At 36.4% G+C, this 15,249-nt stretch overlaps 1 protein-coding gene across 3 annotated transcripts in view; it reads right to left on the bottom strand.

Moving 5' to 3' along the window:
- Window positions 1-15,249, bottom strand: part of UNC13C (unc-13 homolog C) — a 145,668-nt gene that overhangs the window by 5,542 nt on the left and 124,877 nt on the right. For all 3 annotated transcript variants that reach the window (XM_061347434.1, XM_061347435.1, XM_061347436.1), the window contains 6 exons: window positions 14,016-14,104; window positions 11,625-11,774; window positions 9,957-10,080; window positions 8,717-8,773; window positions 7,498-7,578; window positions 3,998-4,145 (listed from right to left, as the gene is read on the bottom strand). In XM_061347434.1, the coding sequence (XP_061203418.1) occupies window positions 3,998-4,145; window positions 7,498-7,578; window positions 8,717-8,773; window positions 9,957-10,080; window positions 11,625-11,774; window positions 14,016-14,104 (649 nt within the window). The remainder of the gene's footprint in view (window positions 1-3,997; window positions 4,146-7,497; window positions 7,579-8,716; window positions 8,774-9,956; window positions 10,081-11,624; window positions 11,775-14,015; window positions 14,105-15,249) is intronic.

Below are 15,249 nucleotides of genomic sequence, written 5' to 3'. Positions count from 1 at the left end.
ACCTTTTGTTCAATTTATAGATCTGTTGAGCCTTAAGTGTATGGTTAAGTTGTCAGAGCATGTGCATTGGAGAGAACAGAGATGTGAGATACGGGGGCATAGTCAAAGCTAGAACTTTTAAGAAATTCAGGCAAAATTCAGTAGAAAAATAAGGGTTAGACTTTGTCACCAAAACAAGCAGCTGGCTGCTAGCTGTGGATCTACATTCATTATCTTTTCCATCTCAGGTGAAAGAGAAATTTGAAATGTACGCTATCCCCCTCCTAATGTGAGAACTTGCCTATCTCTGAAGAGAGAATATGTTCAATTTCTGGAAGCTGGTAGCTATGAAGCAGTCTAAGCAGTGGCCAGAAGAGACCAGTATGTGTTCTCAGGAGTTTGAAAACAGAACTCCTATTCCTATTTCAAAGACTTTTATACTATCTGCAGTTATCATGAATCAATAAGCTTTGAAAGGACCAAATGTCAGAATTCATTGAATACATACATGTATATTGTCAGAACTCCTTTACTTAAATTGACTTTTTTTTTTTAATTCACACAATTATATTCAACTTTTGCATCCATTATACCCTATAAATAGTGGTCCAAAGTGAGGCCCCTGGAGCTCTCCTGAGCCACAGTGGGTATTGCCTAGGGTCTTGCAGACTCTCAAGGTTGTGATAATCGTGGGACCATTGGGACTGTCACCAAAACAGAACCTGGGCTGAAGTCTGCCACTTCTCAGGACTTGATCCTCACCTGCTGAGAAATGCTGACATACAATGTGTGATCTCTTTCACTTTAATTGTGGGGAATTTTTCTATGTATTTCTTTGTGTATGTGTGTATAGATTGTTATAGCAATTGTGCAAACTTCTGTTGACTCTGTAAGATCCACCTTAAACCTGCAAACTGCTATTAGATGAAGGGTGTGTACAAATTCCCTCTGTGCTGAACTGGTATGCTTGTAATCCTTTAGACAAAAATCATTGTCAAAAGTCTGAGACTAAGACTAGATCCAGTCACACCCAAGCTCCTTTGGGAGTTTAAAAAGGAGGAGGGTCCAGTCTTAATCTCATGACTCAATGGGAGCATCTCCCTTAATTTTTTCACATAAAAGAGCTGCTAAATGATTTTTGTTTTCTGTACTCTGATGTTATCTATCTGCTTGCCCTAAACTGTTCACTGTTTTCTAAGTTGAACAAGTAATTTTCTTCCCTATGTGGGCATCTTCACAAGGAAAATAAGGATGTACTGTGTCATTTACTCATTCTCATTAGATAAATATTTTTAATTCTGCTTATTTTCTTGTTTTCAGATGCTTCTTCCTCTTTCACCTTTCAATTGTCCAGAGTAAGAATGAAGAAATCATAAAAAACAGCTGATGTGAAATAACCGTGCTTTCTGCAGCCATTTGAACACGTGAGTAGGGAATGTGGTACAAGCCAAGTTGCGAGATGAGTATTAATTTTTCTGTGTAAGTTATACAAACTCCTCAAAGTCAAGCTAAAAAATACATTGCAGTCCTGCCACTATGGAATGCTCTGTTATGTACCTTACAGTAACTGCAACATTCTCTAATGAGGTTTATAAAAAATAAGCTGCTGTAAATGTATAAGAAAAAGAACTTCTATTTCCAATAAGTAGCTATTTTAGATGCAACAGTGGCGTTTACTATGGACAAATTAGGGGTAATAAATGAAAGTAAATTCAGGGCACTGCAGTGTTTGAGGCTCTGTCTTTTTATGTAACTTGCTAAAACTAATTAGTGTCGATGGTAAGCAAATGTAAACATTCACACACAGGCTATAGTTTATAAAATTACTGAAGATTTAAGAGTTTAATAACTTTAGATTAGTTATTAATTTAAACCACAGCCATAAATCTCCTTTTAATTTTGTTATCTTTTAAATTAAGTAGTCTAAAAGGTGAGGGTATAACTTAATTCAATCAAAAGGTGACTTCCAGGCTAAATAGTAGTTATTATTCAATATGCTGTTTTTCTTAGATTTAGAGCAATCTTTCCATTGCTTTGAGTTTAACTACATCCAACTGTCTATTGATCATGGACTGGATACCCGCATGAATATGAGGGCAGACGTAAATCTAATTATACTTCAGAGAAAATTCTTACTTGTAAATAGGAGCATTTTAACTAAATGCTAATGACAGTTACAGTTGTGATGCTGGATGTTCTGTTAGACTAGGTTTTTAGCCCTTTTAAATGAGACATTAAAGGATGTTGAAAAGCTGCGAGTCACTTTTCCTTAACTTTTATTCCCAGTGGCTAACTTCTGATAGTGTGCAAATATAGGCATGCCTGATGTGTGCACAGGAATGAATACAGCCCTCAGGCTGAAATCATGATGAAAATCAGGAAATTCATGTTTGTGGTTCAAGATTTATAAAAGATCTCTACTTATGACTATAACCTGGGTGATTTTTTTTTTGTCCTGAAGCTACAATGAAAGTATGCATGAAGAAAAGCAAAATTAATTATTAATCAGTAATTTCTGCCTAAATCCATATTGTTAATCTTTTCTGAGAAGGAGGGAAGAGAATCTATTCCTTGTATATTAAAGTTCTATAGCAATTTTGTCAGTTGTAAAGTATGAATCATTAACAGAGATCCTCAGGCTAATATGGAAACTGCCTGGGAAGTCATTCCTTGGGCTTCTTGTGGCAAACTGCAAATGCAAAACTAATGTTTCATGCTTTTTTATACTGTGCGTAACATGCTGTATTCAGAAGTAAACCCGAACTATTTCCAGCTTAACTGTCCAAATATAACATTTCTGGTTCTCCTCTCCAGGAGCAAGGTAATTCTTTCTAAAGCAGAAAACTGTATTCCTTCCCAAAGAGTAAGTGGCAAACAGGCCATTTTTTAGCAATGCACACTACATTCAAAACACATCTGTCAAAGATTACTTTCTACAAAAATCTGCAGTTTCTAGAATGAAGAAACCTTCTACTTGGAATATAATGCTCATTATCTACACAAAACCAGATCCTTTATGTACTGTGGAAGTAGAAAACACTGTTCTAGATCAAGAAGAAAAATACTAAGAAATAGCTTCTTTTTAAAAATAGAAGGAATCTTTTCTGAAAGTGTAACCATCAACTCTTGCCCTCTTACTGAAACCATGAAACGTCCTCTTCTGAAACACATCATTGATGTGTATGTATATTTTAAATGAAGAGGATTTTGTTTCAGGTGTTCATTGGTTTTTTTTTGTTTTTTTTTATGCACTATACCAAAATTCTAGATCAGGAAAAAGTGGCTTCAGCATTGCTGATGTCCAGATTTAAAGTACACCTAATATTATAATCTTGCATGTTCTTTGTATTTGTTTTTGGTAAAGCAAAGAAATTTTGGATTTTGATAAGTAGGCATAAGAAATGATGTGATGTTTTCAGCAGGACGGTTTTGAATCTGAATTCTGAAATGCACAAAGGAAAATAATACTGTATTTTAGCCTACAGAAACCTATTCCTTTTGAATGTACAGATGCCATGCCAAGTGGTGTGTGTTTTGTACGTGCGTTTTGTAATATGGAATCACAATTTATTAATTGCAAAAGGAAACCTTAAGGGATAGGACATGCTTTTTGCTGTTATTTGTGATTAGTAATTAACATCCTTCAGGTCTGAAAGTATCTAGGGCTGCCAATATACTCTAGAATTATTTGCTTTCTGCAGTTACGGTAAGCATTCTGGTATGGCCTCCCCAACCCTGGTTGTGTGTGGAGTACTCCTACAAATAACCTTGCTGTTTGGTGTTCATATAGAGCTATAGGACCTATTCTTCATGTAAACTGAGAAACTGAAAAATGCACTGCCTTCAGATAACCTCCACTGATTGACAATAGCCATTGATAGGGGATAATATCACAGGGGCAAATCTGTGCCAATAAACTCTAAAATACCAGTGTTTGGAACATGTGATTGGCAACCAATCATTGAAAACATTTAAAATAGAATTTGACATACTTATATCTCTCTTACAGATCACTTACTTTGAGATGTTTGAGTGTCTATAAACTTCTTTATCAAGGCATCAGTAGTTTGTGTGTAAAGGCTCAAAGCATATTTCAAGGACTGTAGGTCTGGGCTCTTTTCCAGGAAATTCTTTTTCAGCCCACTGCCTCCAGCATGGAAGTATTGCTAAAATGGAAACCAAATATAGTTATTCAGAGAGACAATTCATCTAAGAGAGGCCTCGTTACTGACGCAATGTTAAGTGAAATTTTTACACAACTTCAAAAAATAACAGCTGGCATGTGGAACTGGATTTATAATTACAGCAGTCGAGGTAACTATCAGAATTTTTACTACTGAGCTGCTTTCTAAAGGTAAAATGTAAGCCTTGAGGGAGAGAAAATAAACTACACTGTAATTTTGGTCTTCATGATCTCAAGTATTTCCGTATGAAAACTTGATATGTAGACTTGCAGGGTTCTTTTAGGTTGTGGAGAGTGGAATCAGTCTTAATTCTTTATATAAAAAACTTCTCTAAAAGCAAGGCATGGCTTACAGCACAAGAATGTATTATTTTTGAGGAAAGGGAAAATTTGTTAAAACTTAAAAAGACAAGATCCTAGAATATGAAGTTTTGGATTAGAATTGCGTTGTGATTATGCCAGAAATTATGCTTTGAGAAATAATAAGAAATTCTGTGGCAGTTTCCATGGTGATTATCTTTTTGATTCCAATTTTGACCTGGTTTATTGTGGATATGCAAAAAACATGTGTGTCATCCTTGTCTGACGACATTGGGGTTTCCTGAACTGTAACAGGAAAAGGATGGGAGAGAAAAGGTTGGTAGTGATGTTGAAGACAGTGTACATTTCAGCCTTTAAAAGAGTATTTCCTTTAAGGCAGAGTATTTGTACTCACTTTACGTAGTTCTCTTTATGCAGACCAATGAATGACGTAGCAGTAAACCACTACACCAGTGGTGTTTCCTGTTAAATTAGCTTAAATACTTTAAATAAAGACTCCTGATCTGCTGGCATAGCTAAATTCTTTAGGGATGCAAGCCTTAAAATAGTTCATCTGCTACTCACTCATGCTCCAGTCTAAGCGGTTTCAAGGCTCAGAGGGGACAAGAGAGGCTTGAACAGCATACTGACAAATGAAAGGTGCAGGCATAAGTGCATAATGACAAGTATGTGGCACAGCCAAAACTTGACAAATGCCACACAAGTCATACTGGGTGGCAGGTCCACACTGTAGACTGCCTCTGGTTCTAGAGTGCATGCAAAGATAAAAATGGAAAATAGCACACTATTATCAATTGACATTATCTCTGGCCAAGACAACAAGATAGCTGAGAGAACTCAGTTTGAGATAACAGGCCACTTCTAACAATAAAATGTGAATTATGCTAAAAAATGTAAGTATAAATTGGCAAGGTTCTCTAAGACTGATGATATACTACATGCATTTAAGATGAAAGAGATTATTCCTTTATGTTCTTCAAAGCATTAACACCACCATCATCTAGTAAATTCTAAGTTGCTCAGCAAATTAATTTTTTGTACTAAAAATTAGACTAACTGAAGGAAAAAAAATAAAGACTGCAAGCACAGAGATCAACCTCCTCCTTGTAAGTCCTTCTCTTATAATGATCAGCTGCTTCATTTTTGAACAGATACCATATGCCATTCTTATCATATTCTTATTTGGGTAGCCATTTCTTTTGCTTTTAAACAAACCATACCTCCACACCTACACAGCATGTATCTTTTGATCATTAGCCTTATGAGCTACATTCCTAAATCAACATAGCAGCCTTTTCTCTTAACCCACAAATGTTGTCTTCATTCACTTTCTAAGACCAATTTCTGCATGATCAAGGCTATATGCTTCATATTTTGGGAAAAAATAAATAACCTTCCATATCACATACACAGTCCAGTAGCAGGTTTTAATGCCAGGTCATTCCCTTACAATTTGAAGATAGGTTTTTCAGAGACTGTTATTTTGCTCAGTTTATGAATGCATGGCACAGAGATAAGAATAGTGAATTGAGTATTTTCCCTATTTCTAACTTTTTTTCGCAAGGTTAGAAATTACATTTTCCCAGCTTTTATTTATTCAGAACAAATGTTTTGAAAGGAAAATAATTAATTAGTTTCACACACTGAACTGAGGACTCCCCAAGGCTTACTGCGGGAGCCCACAATACTTCAGCATTTTGTTCCATTCCTGTTTTCACAATGTCAGTAATCACCAAATACTATTTTTATTTCTGAAAGAAATATAAATTCTACTGCAAGTACAAAAAATGGCAATTAGGAGCCCTCTCTGATACTTCTCTCTTTTCCTTTGAGACACTATTTTATTGCGTAAGACTTGATCATGAATATGTCCACTTCAGTATGTATATAAACTTCAGTTTCATGCTTAAGTAGCAACCTCCTTACTTTCCTGATGTGCTGTCTCTTCAGCAGCAGACATAAAAATATCTTGTCATTCTACAAATGTATTGCTTCAAGATATTTACAGCATGTAAAGATTCAGTACATACATCAAATGGCTTCTTTTGGCTTAAGAAACCACATCTGTGATGACTGTATAAAAGCCTCAATTTTTTAATAAAAAAAAAAATTCAAAAGGACTTTGTTAATCTCTTTATTTTTACATTTGGAGCATAATGAAATAACAATAAAATGAGTGGAAGTGAAGAAAAATTTTCCATATCATTTCATCTGGCTTATGGCCTAATGCTTTCATCCTGCCAGCCATGTTAAGTCTTAGAGTTACTTCATCGATTACCAATAAATTGATCTGTATTTCTAGTAATGAGATTAGCACCAGGTAAGGTTGGAGGGATATCCTCTAATAAGAAATGGTTTTTAACAGGTGTGTGATTGATGGATACATTTTTTCCCCACTGAAAAGGGACCAATGTGCAGAATAATTAAAAAGCATCTTTAAATTAATTCAAATTATTTATGAGGGACTGTAAATTCTGTGGTGAATTCCAAACTGTAAAAGGTTGATAAAATTCAACTGCACTTTTAATTTAAGACAGTGCACAGTAATGCATGGTATTAAAAGCCTTATTTTCTGATGTTCTATAAAAAAACATGTGTCATACACATTTGCAGGAGAGCGCAGTGAGGAATGAACACACTTTTCAGGCTCAGTGTCTCCTCTGTGGGAGAAAAAGAGGCTATGCTGCAACATAATAAGGATTTAGCCCAGCTGCTTCAGCTGCACTAGGTCTAAGCATTAAAGGAACACAAGAATCAGATAAGCTTTGGCCACCAATTCCTTTCAGGGGACATATTCTGTCTGCAACTGGTATTTTTTTTTTTCTGACTTTTCTGCATGCAGACTCTCAGACATTTGCTTTCAAGGCAGTACAAGGAGCTTAGTTTCAAATGGTTCTTGACATTAAAGGGATCTTTATGATTCTAAGGGGCCATTCAATATTAGATTTTGTTGTTTATGTCCATCATGCTCTTGGTCATTTAAACACTGAACAGAAAAACACGTAAAGCTGTACCTTTATAGTTGCTAGCGCTACTTCCATTATTGCACACTGCCTCAGGGTCAGGCTTCTGGCTTCCTCTCGAATCACATGGTCCTGCAAAGCAAGTTAAGACTGCAGTTGGTTTGGAGACAGTATTGAGGCCTGTCTGTGCTTGGAAAAACAAATAAACAAAGCAAGCCATCAAATGCTCCTCAAGCCTCTATGATTAAGAGGGATTAATTCAACTTCATACTTCTTTTACAACAAATTAGAACCTAGAGCAATCATGTTTCTTGAAAACACAGGCTGTAGGGATAAAGAACCAATGTTTAATACTGAGCATGTGTGTAGCTTTTTTTTCTTTTCCTAGGATATAGTATTTCTCTCTTCGGGGGGGTGTGGGGTGTGGGAGGGTGTGGGACAGGGAAAAGAATAAGTATTATGTTTAAATGATTAGATGATACTTAGATAATTGTATTAATAAACCTGACAGTTTAACTAACATTTGTTAGCATGCTCTTTTTTTTAAAAAGGGTTTCCTATTAGACAAGAAGCTAAAGATTTATAAAGCGACTACACTCATATGAAATCTTTTCCTGAAATAAGCATCCTCTGATTTACTTAGGCAGTATTTTAACCCCTCTGGCAAACTGAGCAATTATTCATAGAAGCATGAATTACCACATTTCTGTTCAAAACTGGTATCCTAATGGAAAAATTGATTGGCAAACAAAGTGACATCAATATCAAATGACTGAGCTCTCCATCAAGTGTGTTATGGATTTCAGTACTGTAGTGCTGATGAGTTCATTGTAGAGGTACATCCTGTATTTCAATACACGCCATAAATAATACACAGAAAAAAAATTACTGTATCCACACCTTAGAGTTTTTTAAGAACTGGGTCCAAAAGGCAATGAAAAGATCTCATATTTGTGATGTTTAATGCTTAGGAGGCCTATTTGTGCAACACAGCAGTGATCTCTTCTTCACCCATCTAGTGATCACTTACCATAGAAAGCATACATTCTTATTTTCTTAATTTGGTTTGATGAGACTGTAAAATCATTACGTGTTAACAGTTTCTGCCATAGTCAATCTTACTATTGTAAATAAGCAATAAGCAATAATTGCAAATAAGCAATATTATTGTAAATAAGCACAAGAATGATGCATGGCTTATAGTCACTAATATTTCATCCATTTCTTTTCATTAGAGCAAGCCACTCATAGTTTCATTTGGCCCCATTACCTTGAGTTTTGACAGTTGTCCAAGATCTTTGGCTGCACTGAATATCATCTGGGGCCCCTGCAATCACATAGAAAATTCAGGAAACAGACTCACTACAGTGTGTTTGCTTTTTATGTCAACATGATCTTATTTTCTGCTAGGACATCAGCCAAAGCCACTGTTTTGCAAAGCTAAATAGAAATTTCAATTACACGAGACGTATTTTCATCCCGTTGATAAGGCCAAGTGGTTGAATGCCTGCAGCACGATTCCCTCTGGTATCACATATTTGATACAAATATTGCGTATTCTGTTGATAGTGGTTTCTTGTGCTCCTGTCTCTTCTACTTAAAAATTTGAAGCTAAGGCTGGAATTATTCTTACAGAGCATGTCAATGAGAGATTTGACCATAATCATAGCTTTCAGGTGCTAATATAAACAAATTCTTCAGCGCAAAGGAAGCTGAAAAAGCTTAACTGTCTATAGTAACATCTCAGTTGAGTCACACAGAGCACAACAGTGTGCTGTTAAGCCAAAACCATTTATTTTTTTTAACAAAGGATACCAAAGTGTTACAAACTTAAACCAGTATTTTACAATAGCCAAATCCTGGAGTGTCACCAAAGGCCAATGACTACATGTTTGTCTTAGACAAACAGAATCCATGCTTACATGTTTTATCACAGTTACTCCAAGAAATACAATTACTAGTGCGTTACTCGGTAGTTCAGCAAGACATAGTTCTGAATATCTGGATTTCAGGAAAAAAAAGTCAGTCCCACTTACATAGCACAATGCAGAACAATTTTTCATTAGACTTTCTGCTCCAAAACATTTCAGTTTCCAGAAAAAAAAATATTGCTTCTGTATGGTTCAATTGCAAAAGATGTGATATAGAACCGTAGCTGCAATTGTCAGTATTTATTAGTAGTGACAATAGTAAGATACACCCCAAAATTACAAAATAAACAAATCCAAATGTCTGTGCCTCTCACCTCAGACAGAAAGTAATATTCAAGGCTACAAAAGGGAAATGTCTCTCTTAACAGTACCCTGCTTTTCATTGATTTTGTTTAATTGTGTGTTCAGCAGTAAACAGAGCTAGCAAATTAAAGGCAGCTAGCTATACACCTTTCACCATGCCTGCCAACAGGGACACTTTATATAGAGGCTACCATAATAAAACCCAACAACCGGTCAAATGTAGCAATCACATGTGATACCACAAGCACTAATCCAGTAATGTGCTGGAACACTTACAGTTTGGTCTGTCAGTGGTGGAAGCACAATTTGTTTTTCTATTTTGTTCAAGACTAACTTCCAGAGCTCTTTTAAAACCCGTTTCAGAACTGTCTTCTCACAGATTTTCGCAGAGACACTTAAACTGGAATAAAACAAAACACAAACCAGTCTCCAGCATCAAGACTTCAGAGGTGCTGTATCACATATACTCAGATTGACGGACATTATGGCTTAGCTTTTCTCTACCAATGAGTATTTCTCAATGGATTAGTTATTTTGCATATCAAGAGGGAATAGTTTTGGTAAAAAGAAAACACATGCAGATTATAAAATCATGTAAATCTCCACTTTCCAATTTGTTACTTACTGTATTACTGATATATATTTATTGAAAAAAATGCAAAATAATACTGAGTTATGCAGTTTGATGGATGAAACAATTTAGCATTCCTAAGCCCCTAAATTAAAGTTTTATTACATAATTTATGTCTTAAAAATAAAACCCAAACATCTCCTTTGTCCTGTGTTTCTACTGTTATGTAGAATTAAGTGCTGATATCTAATGCAAATTCAGGGCTATCATTTGGAAGCATTTAATTCTATATATACTGGCAAGTCTGTGCAATCACATCATCTATTTCTAAGATGGTCCATATACTTACACTTTTTCTTTATTTAAGAGTATATTCATAAACTGTCTTGTATGTACTGCCATGATTAAGTAGTGTCATGAATAAAGTGCTGCCTTTTTCAGGCATAGGAGGAATATTTCATATTCATATCATGCAAATGCTTTGGTGGGTAATTTTACAGAATTTTATCTATTCATGTAAAGAAATATTGTAACATCATTATACATAGCACATCATAAATATGCCAATTCATATTTCTAGCATCACTTACTACTCCTTGTAAGCAAATAACTAAAACCTTTATTAAAGAAATAACAGAAACCCAGACCATATTAACATGCTATGGCTGTAGTCCTTATAGAAGGATATATTTGTAGGAAAGGTGATACTCCCTAACAGTTTTGGTTTGTGGGTTTGGTTTTGGTTGGGTTTGTTTGTTTTTTTTCATGTCTTTATTTACCGTGCATGGGCTTAGCATCTGCTAAAATTCCACTTCCCATTCCTGTGGTGAGGAATGTTTTCTATTCAGACAGTAATTTAAAACCCATTTTTGTTCCCATTATTCCATTATTCAACTAACTCTCTAAGAAGCTATGAAGTCAACTTTGAGAAATGGCAATTTGGGGTTGAACCTGACAAGCAAAAAAGTCAGCTCACCAATTTTTTAAGTGAGCTTAGGACAGCCTATGTAAGTGTATAAACACTTTGGGCTTTTCTTCAGGACTTGTGCAAGCAGTAGATGTTTTAACTCAAAGACAGTTAATATTGAAAATCATACTGCTTGAAAGCAACACATACCCCTCTTGTAGCTTACCGCATGGGACAAGGCACACTGCTAAAAATAAGTTGACACACACAGATAAAGCAGACAAAATTTCTTCTGGGCCAGGAACCCGGGCAAAATATGCAAACAGATTAAGCCTAGTACTCTGCATACGTGCAAGTACTACAGATATTAAAAATACTACAGCGTGTTTCTAGGTCTCAATGATGCGTCAGGGCAAAACAACCTATGCGTGACTGTAGTGTCCTGTTCCTAGTCTGCCACACTTACGTTTTGTCCAGGAAATCCATGAGAGGCCGAAGCACAATCTCAGCATCAATGGCCGCACTGTTCTTGTTGGCTGCTGCATTCCCGTTTCCTCTCATTTGATTCAGTTCGTTGCTCATTTGTCTTATGCAATCTTCAATAATCAGTTGGAAACTACAGGACGGGGAAAAAAAAAAAAGAAAAAGAAGAGAATGAAGGAATTCTGTGACAGAAACATTTACCATTTTGTATCAGGTTCTTCAACAAGACTTAAATCTTCTCTGCAATGACGTAAAGTTCACAATGCAAGATACTGCAGGTGTTACAGACCAAAAATAACACCTCCCTAAGGACTACAGTTCATAGAACTAATTTATGCACTGTTTTGATTTTTCCCCCTTGTTTCTGCTCTGTAACTGTGCTTTTCATGACCTTATAAGTGTGCCAAGTAGTTATTTTCTGGAAGCAATAGGGGTCCCAGAACCTGTAGTTCAGGCTGTGACTGACTTAACAACTAGCAACAACTTCCCAAGGTTTTATTTTTGTGTGAAAGGGCAATAGGAACAGCTGACTATAAATTATTTTTCTCTTAATGGTTCGTATGAACCAAGCTCTCATCCTTTTCCTGAGGTCAAACAGAAAACTGATTTTGCCCCCTTTAGCTCTATTTGACCATTTCCTAAGTTTCATGGAGCCAGCACCATCAGAAGCTTGTGTGTTTATTCACAAGACAGAGCTAAAACATTTGGGCTGTTTAAAATATTCTTTTGCAAAAAAACCCCAAAAGAACAATGCCAAACCCCTAAGCAGCAGGCAGACTCTTCCTCCCAGAACGAATCTTTTCTACTTCAAGGTGCGTAGGAACAAATTCTTCCTCCACAAGCTGTATCTGGTCAGTTTTTCTGAAGACTGTTCCATTTCTTAATTGATCTGGTTGGGCAACATATCTGACAGTCCTTGTGTCATTGATGAGATACAGTCTTCAGTCAATATATTTAAACAATGCAGAACAGCAGTTCATCACAGTCAATAGTTCAGAGGCAGAATAAGCCTCCGCACACATGGTAGTTTGGTTTATGGATTCATTCATGATGAACTGAATTTGTTTAGGTTTATTTATTAACAGAAATGCAAAATGGAGGCCATAAATATACCAAGCCTATTAATGTGAAACGATAAACTGCAGAGATTAACTTGAGGAAAGTGAAAGAGAATTTACTATGAGAGAAAATAAATGTTACAATTAGGCAGTGAGCTAGTCCAGCTACATGGCTAATCATAAAATGAGAATCCAAATTTCCATGCGGAAGCACTGGAAACTTTTTGAAGTACATTTGGATGTGTACTTGCCTACACACTTCAAAGCCCTAGATAAAATCAACATGAAGTTCTTATTGAAGCCACTCATGTAAATCCTTCTGACTGATCCCTCCAATAAAAGCCAAAATAGTGCACTGGCTTTTCTTGCCATTACCCATCTTTCTAACATTGTTAACCTCACAAATTCCAGCAATAAACTGATCCATGAGGAGTGCTGTAGCTATCTGGAGCATATCCTAGATTGAACTGTTCCTGGTTTTATTTGCAGAAACCTAGTTGGCTCATTCAGAAACAAGCCCTGGAAAGAAATAATATTCATGCACTGTCAATGATCTGAGAGCCAGGGCCTGGGAGCAAAAATAAAGGAAGACAATATGATGAACTAAGCACACTCAGAAAAAAGCGCACACTGGCCACCCAGCCAGTTCAATAGATTAAAAAAGCAACTGCAGACTTTGCTTAATGAATACCACTACAGCACTAATCCCTCTTTTCTTAGATTCCTTTTTAATTGGGAGCAAAAATATCTTACAGCTTTTTATAGCAGAGGCAGTGCTGGCACAGCACCATATTCATTCAAGACTGCAGCGTGCACTCTGATTAAAGAAAGATTTTGAGAGTAAGGCTCATCAGACAATTCTTGCAGAGCTACAGGCAAGCTGGTCACCCAAAGAAGGCCTTTCCCTGTGACCACTTGAAGCAGGCTAAACATAAGCTGAAGCAGGCTGAAGCTTCCCTGGCTGAAGCAGGCTCTCAGCCTCAGGAAGTAACATAAACATGGTCAGAGAGAGAAGTTTAACATAGCATCAGACAAGAAAAACCCAGCAATTTTTGTTTCCCAAAAAACAGAACAAAAGCCATCAGCCTCACTTTGTAACATGTTCATGCCCACACATGATTTTCAGTTTTATTTACAGTGAAGTTACTGCCGTATGTTTCAGAGTCTAAACACACACACACAAGTGCACATCACTTCATCAGGGCAGAAGCCAGCTTCACCTCAGGACACCCAAACAACCACCCAGACTTAATCAACGAGGTAGATATTTGAAGAGGAATATTTCTCTAAGGTTTGCTGTAAAACAGGTTCGTTACCTTGCAGCGTACGTTACACTGAGTTCATCCAACACGTTGCTAAGTTTCACCTGAAGTTCTTTTAGAAGAACACTAGCTTCAGGATCCAACTGTAAAGAGAGAAGTAATGTTATATTCCACTTATACACTATGTTTTGGGGTTTTCCGTTACAATCAATGAATTCGGAATTACGTGCAATGGTACACTGCACTATGGAACACCAAATGTGGAAACATCTCTTACAACACAGGGTTGCTTTAGCAGGCTTAAAAATCCAATTACCACTTAAAGAAAAATACAGAGGTGAAAAATTATATTGTTAGAAATCAAAAATGTGCCATTAAACAATGTCTTTTTATAGGATGGTGTGAATTCTGTTAGCACTCACAAAACCAGAGCTACTATTACCAGACAAATGGCATTCACAAGGCATACTGAGAGAAAGACGGTGAGAAATTAGTACCTGCGTTAATAACACCGCACGTCTTTATCTTTTAATTACTTTTTTACATTTCACCACCTTCAGTAACTTTTTTGTGATTTGTGTTGAAGATGTTTCCATACTCCCAATAATGCAGTGTAGAAACAGAATAGCTCGCACTGGAAAACGTAGGCTGGAGACTATCCATGCTACTCCTATTGACATAATGTGAGGGAGGGGGATCTACAGTACTTCTGTTTCTAAAAGCCATTAAGGCATACATAATTCAAGCATGGGGTAACACACTGTGATGCACAGGGAAAACAGCTCCTGTACATCTGATAGGAGTTTTCGTAGAACATAGGAAAGAAGAGAATGCAGGGGAAAAATAGATTTCTGCATTGAGAGGGATGGGGATCCATGCATGGGTATTTAATCAAGAAGGTTCTCTGTGATACTGATCTGCAGCTGTTTATTTGCTAAGCGTTCTTTTTTCAAATTAAAAAAATAATATGACTTTTTGTCTCGTTGAGTTTAAGCATTTGGGAAAAATAGTTACAGTGGATTGTGGGATGTGGCTGATGATCGTGAGGATCAACAGCTGAATGTGAGTTAATAGCTGATGTTCCAGGTCATTCAGATATCTACATCACAATCTTGAGGAATGATTTTCAATTATAATCCTCAAATTCTGCACTCAGTTCTGCAGGAAGGTCCAGTACAGATCTTCTGACATTTCAAAGGAAACTGCACATTTAGAATACATAATCAAGTCTGTCTCTATTTGTGTTTGCATATCTTTCATTTCACTAGAGAATTATACTGCCTCTGGT

This window comes from Neopsephotus bourkii, unplaced genomic scaffold, assembly GCF_033783945.1.
Source record: "Neopsephotus bourkii isolate Nb327-2 ecotype Australia unplaced genomic scaffold, CSIRO-AGI_Nbou_v1 NB_318, whole genome shotgun sequence".
NCBI classification, from domain to species: Eukaryota; Metazoa; Chordata; class Aves; order Psittaciformes; family Psittacidae; genus Neopsephotus; species Neopsephotus bourkii.
The sequence above is the reverse complement of the archived record's forward strand: the minus strand, read 5'-3'. Positions and strand labels throughout refer to the sequence as shown.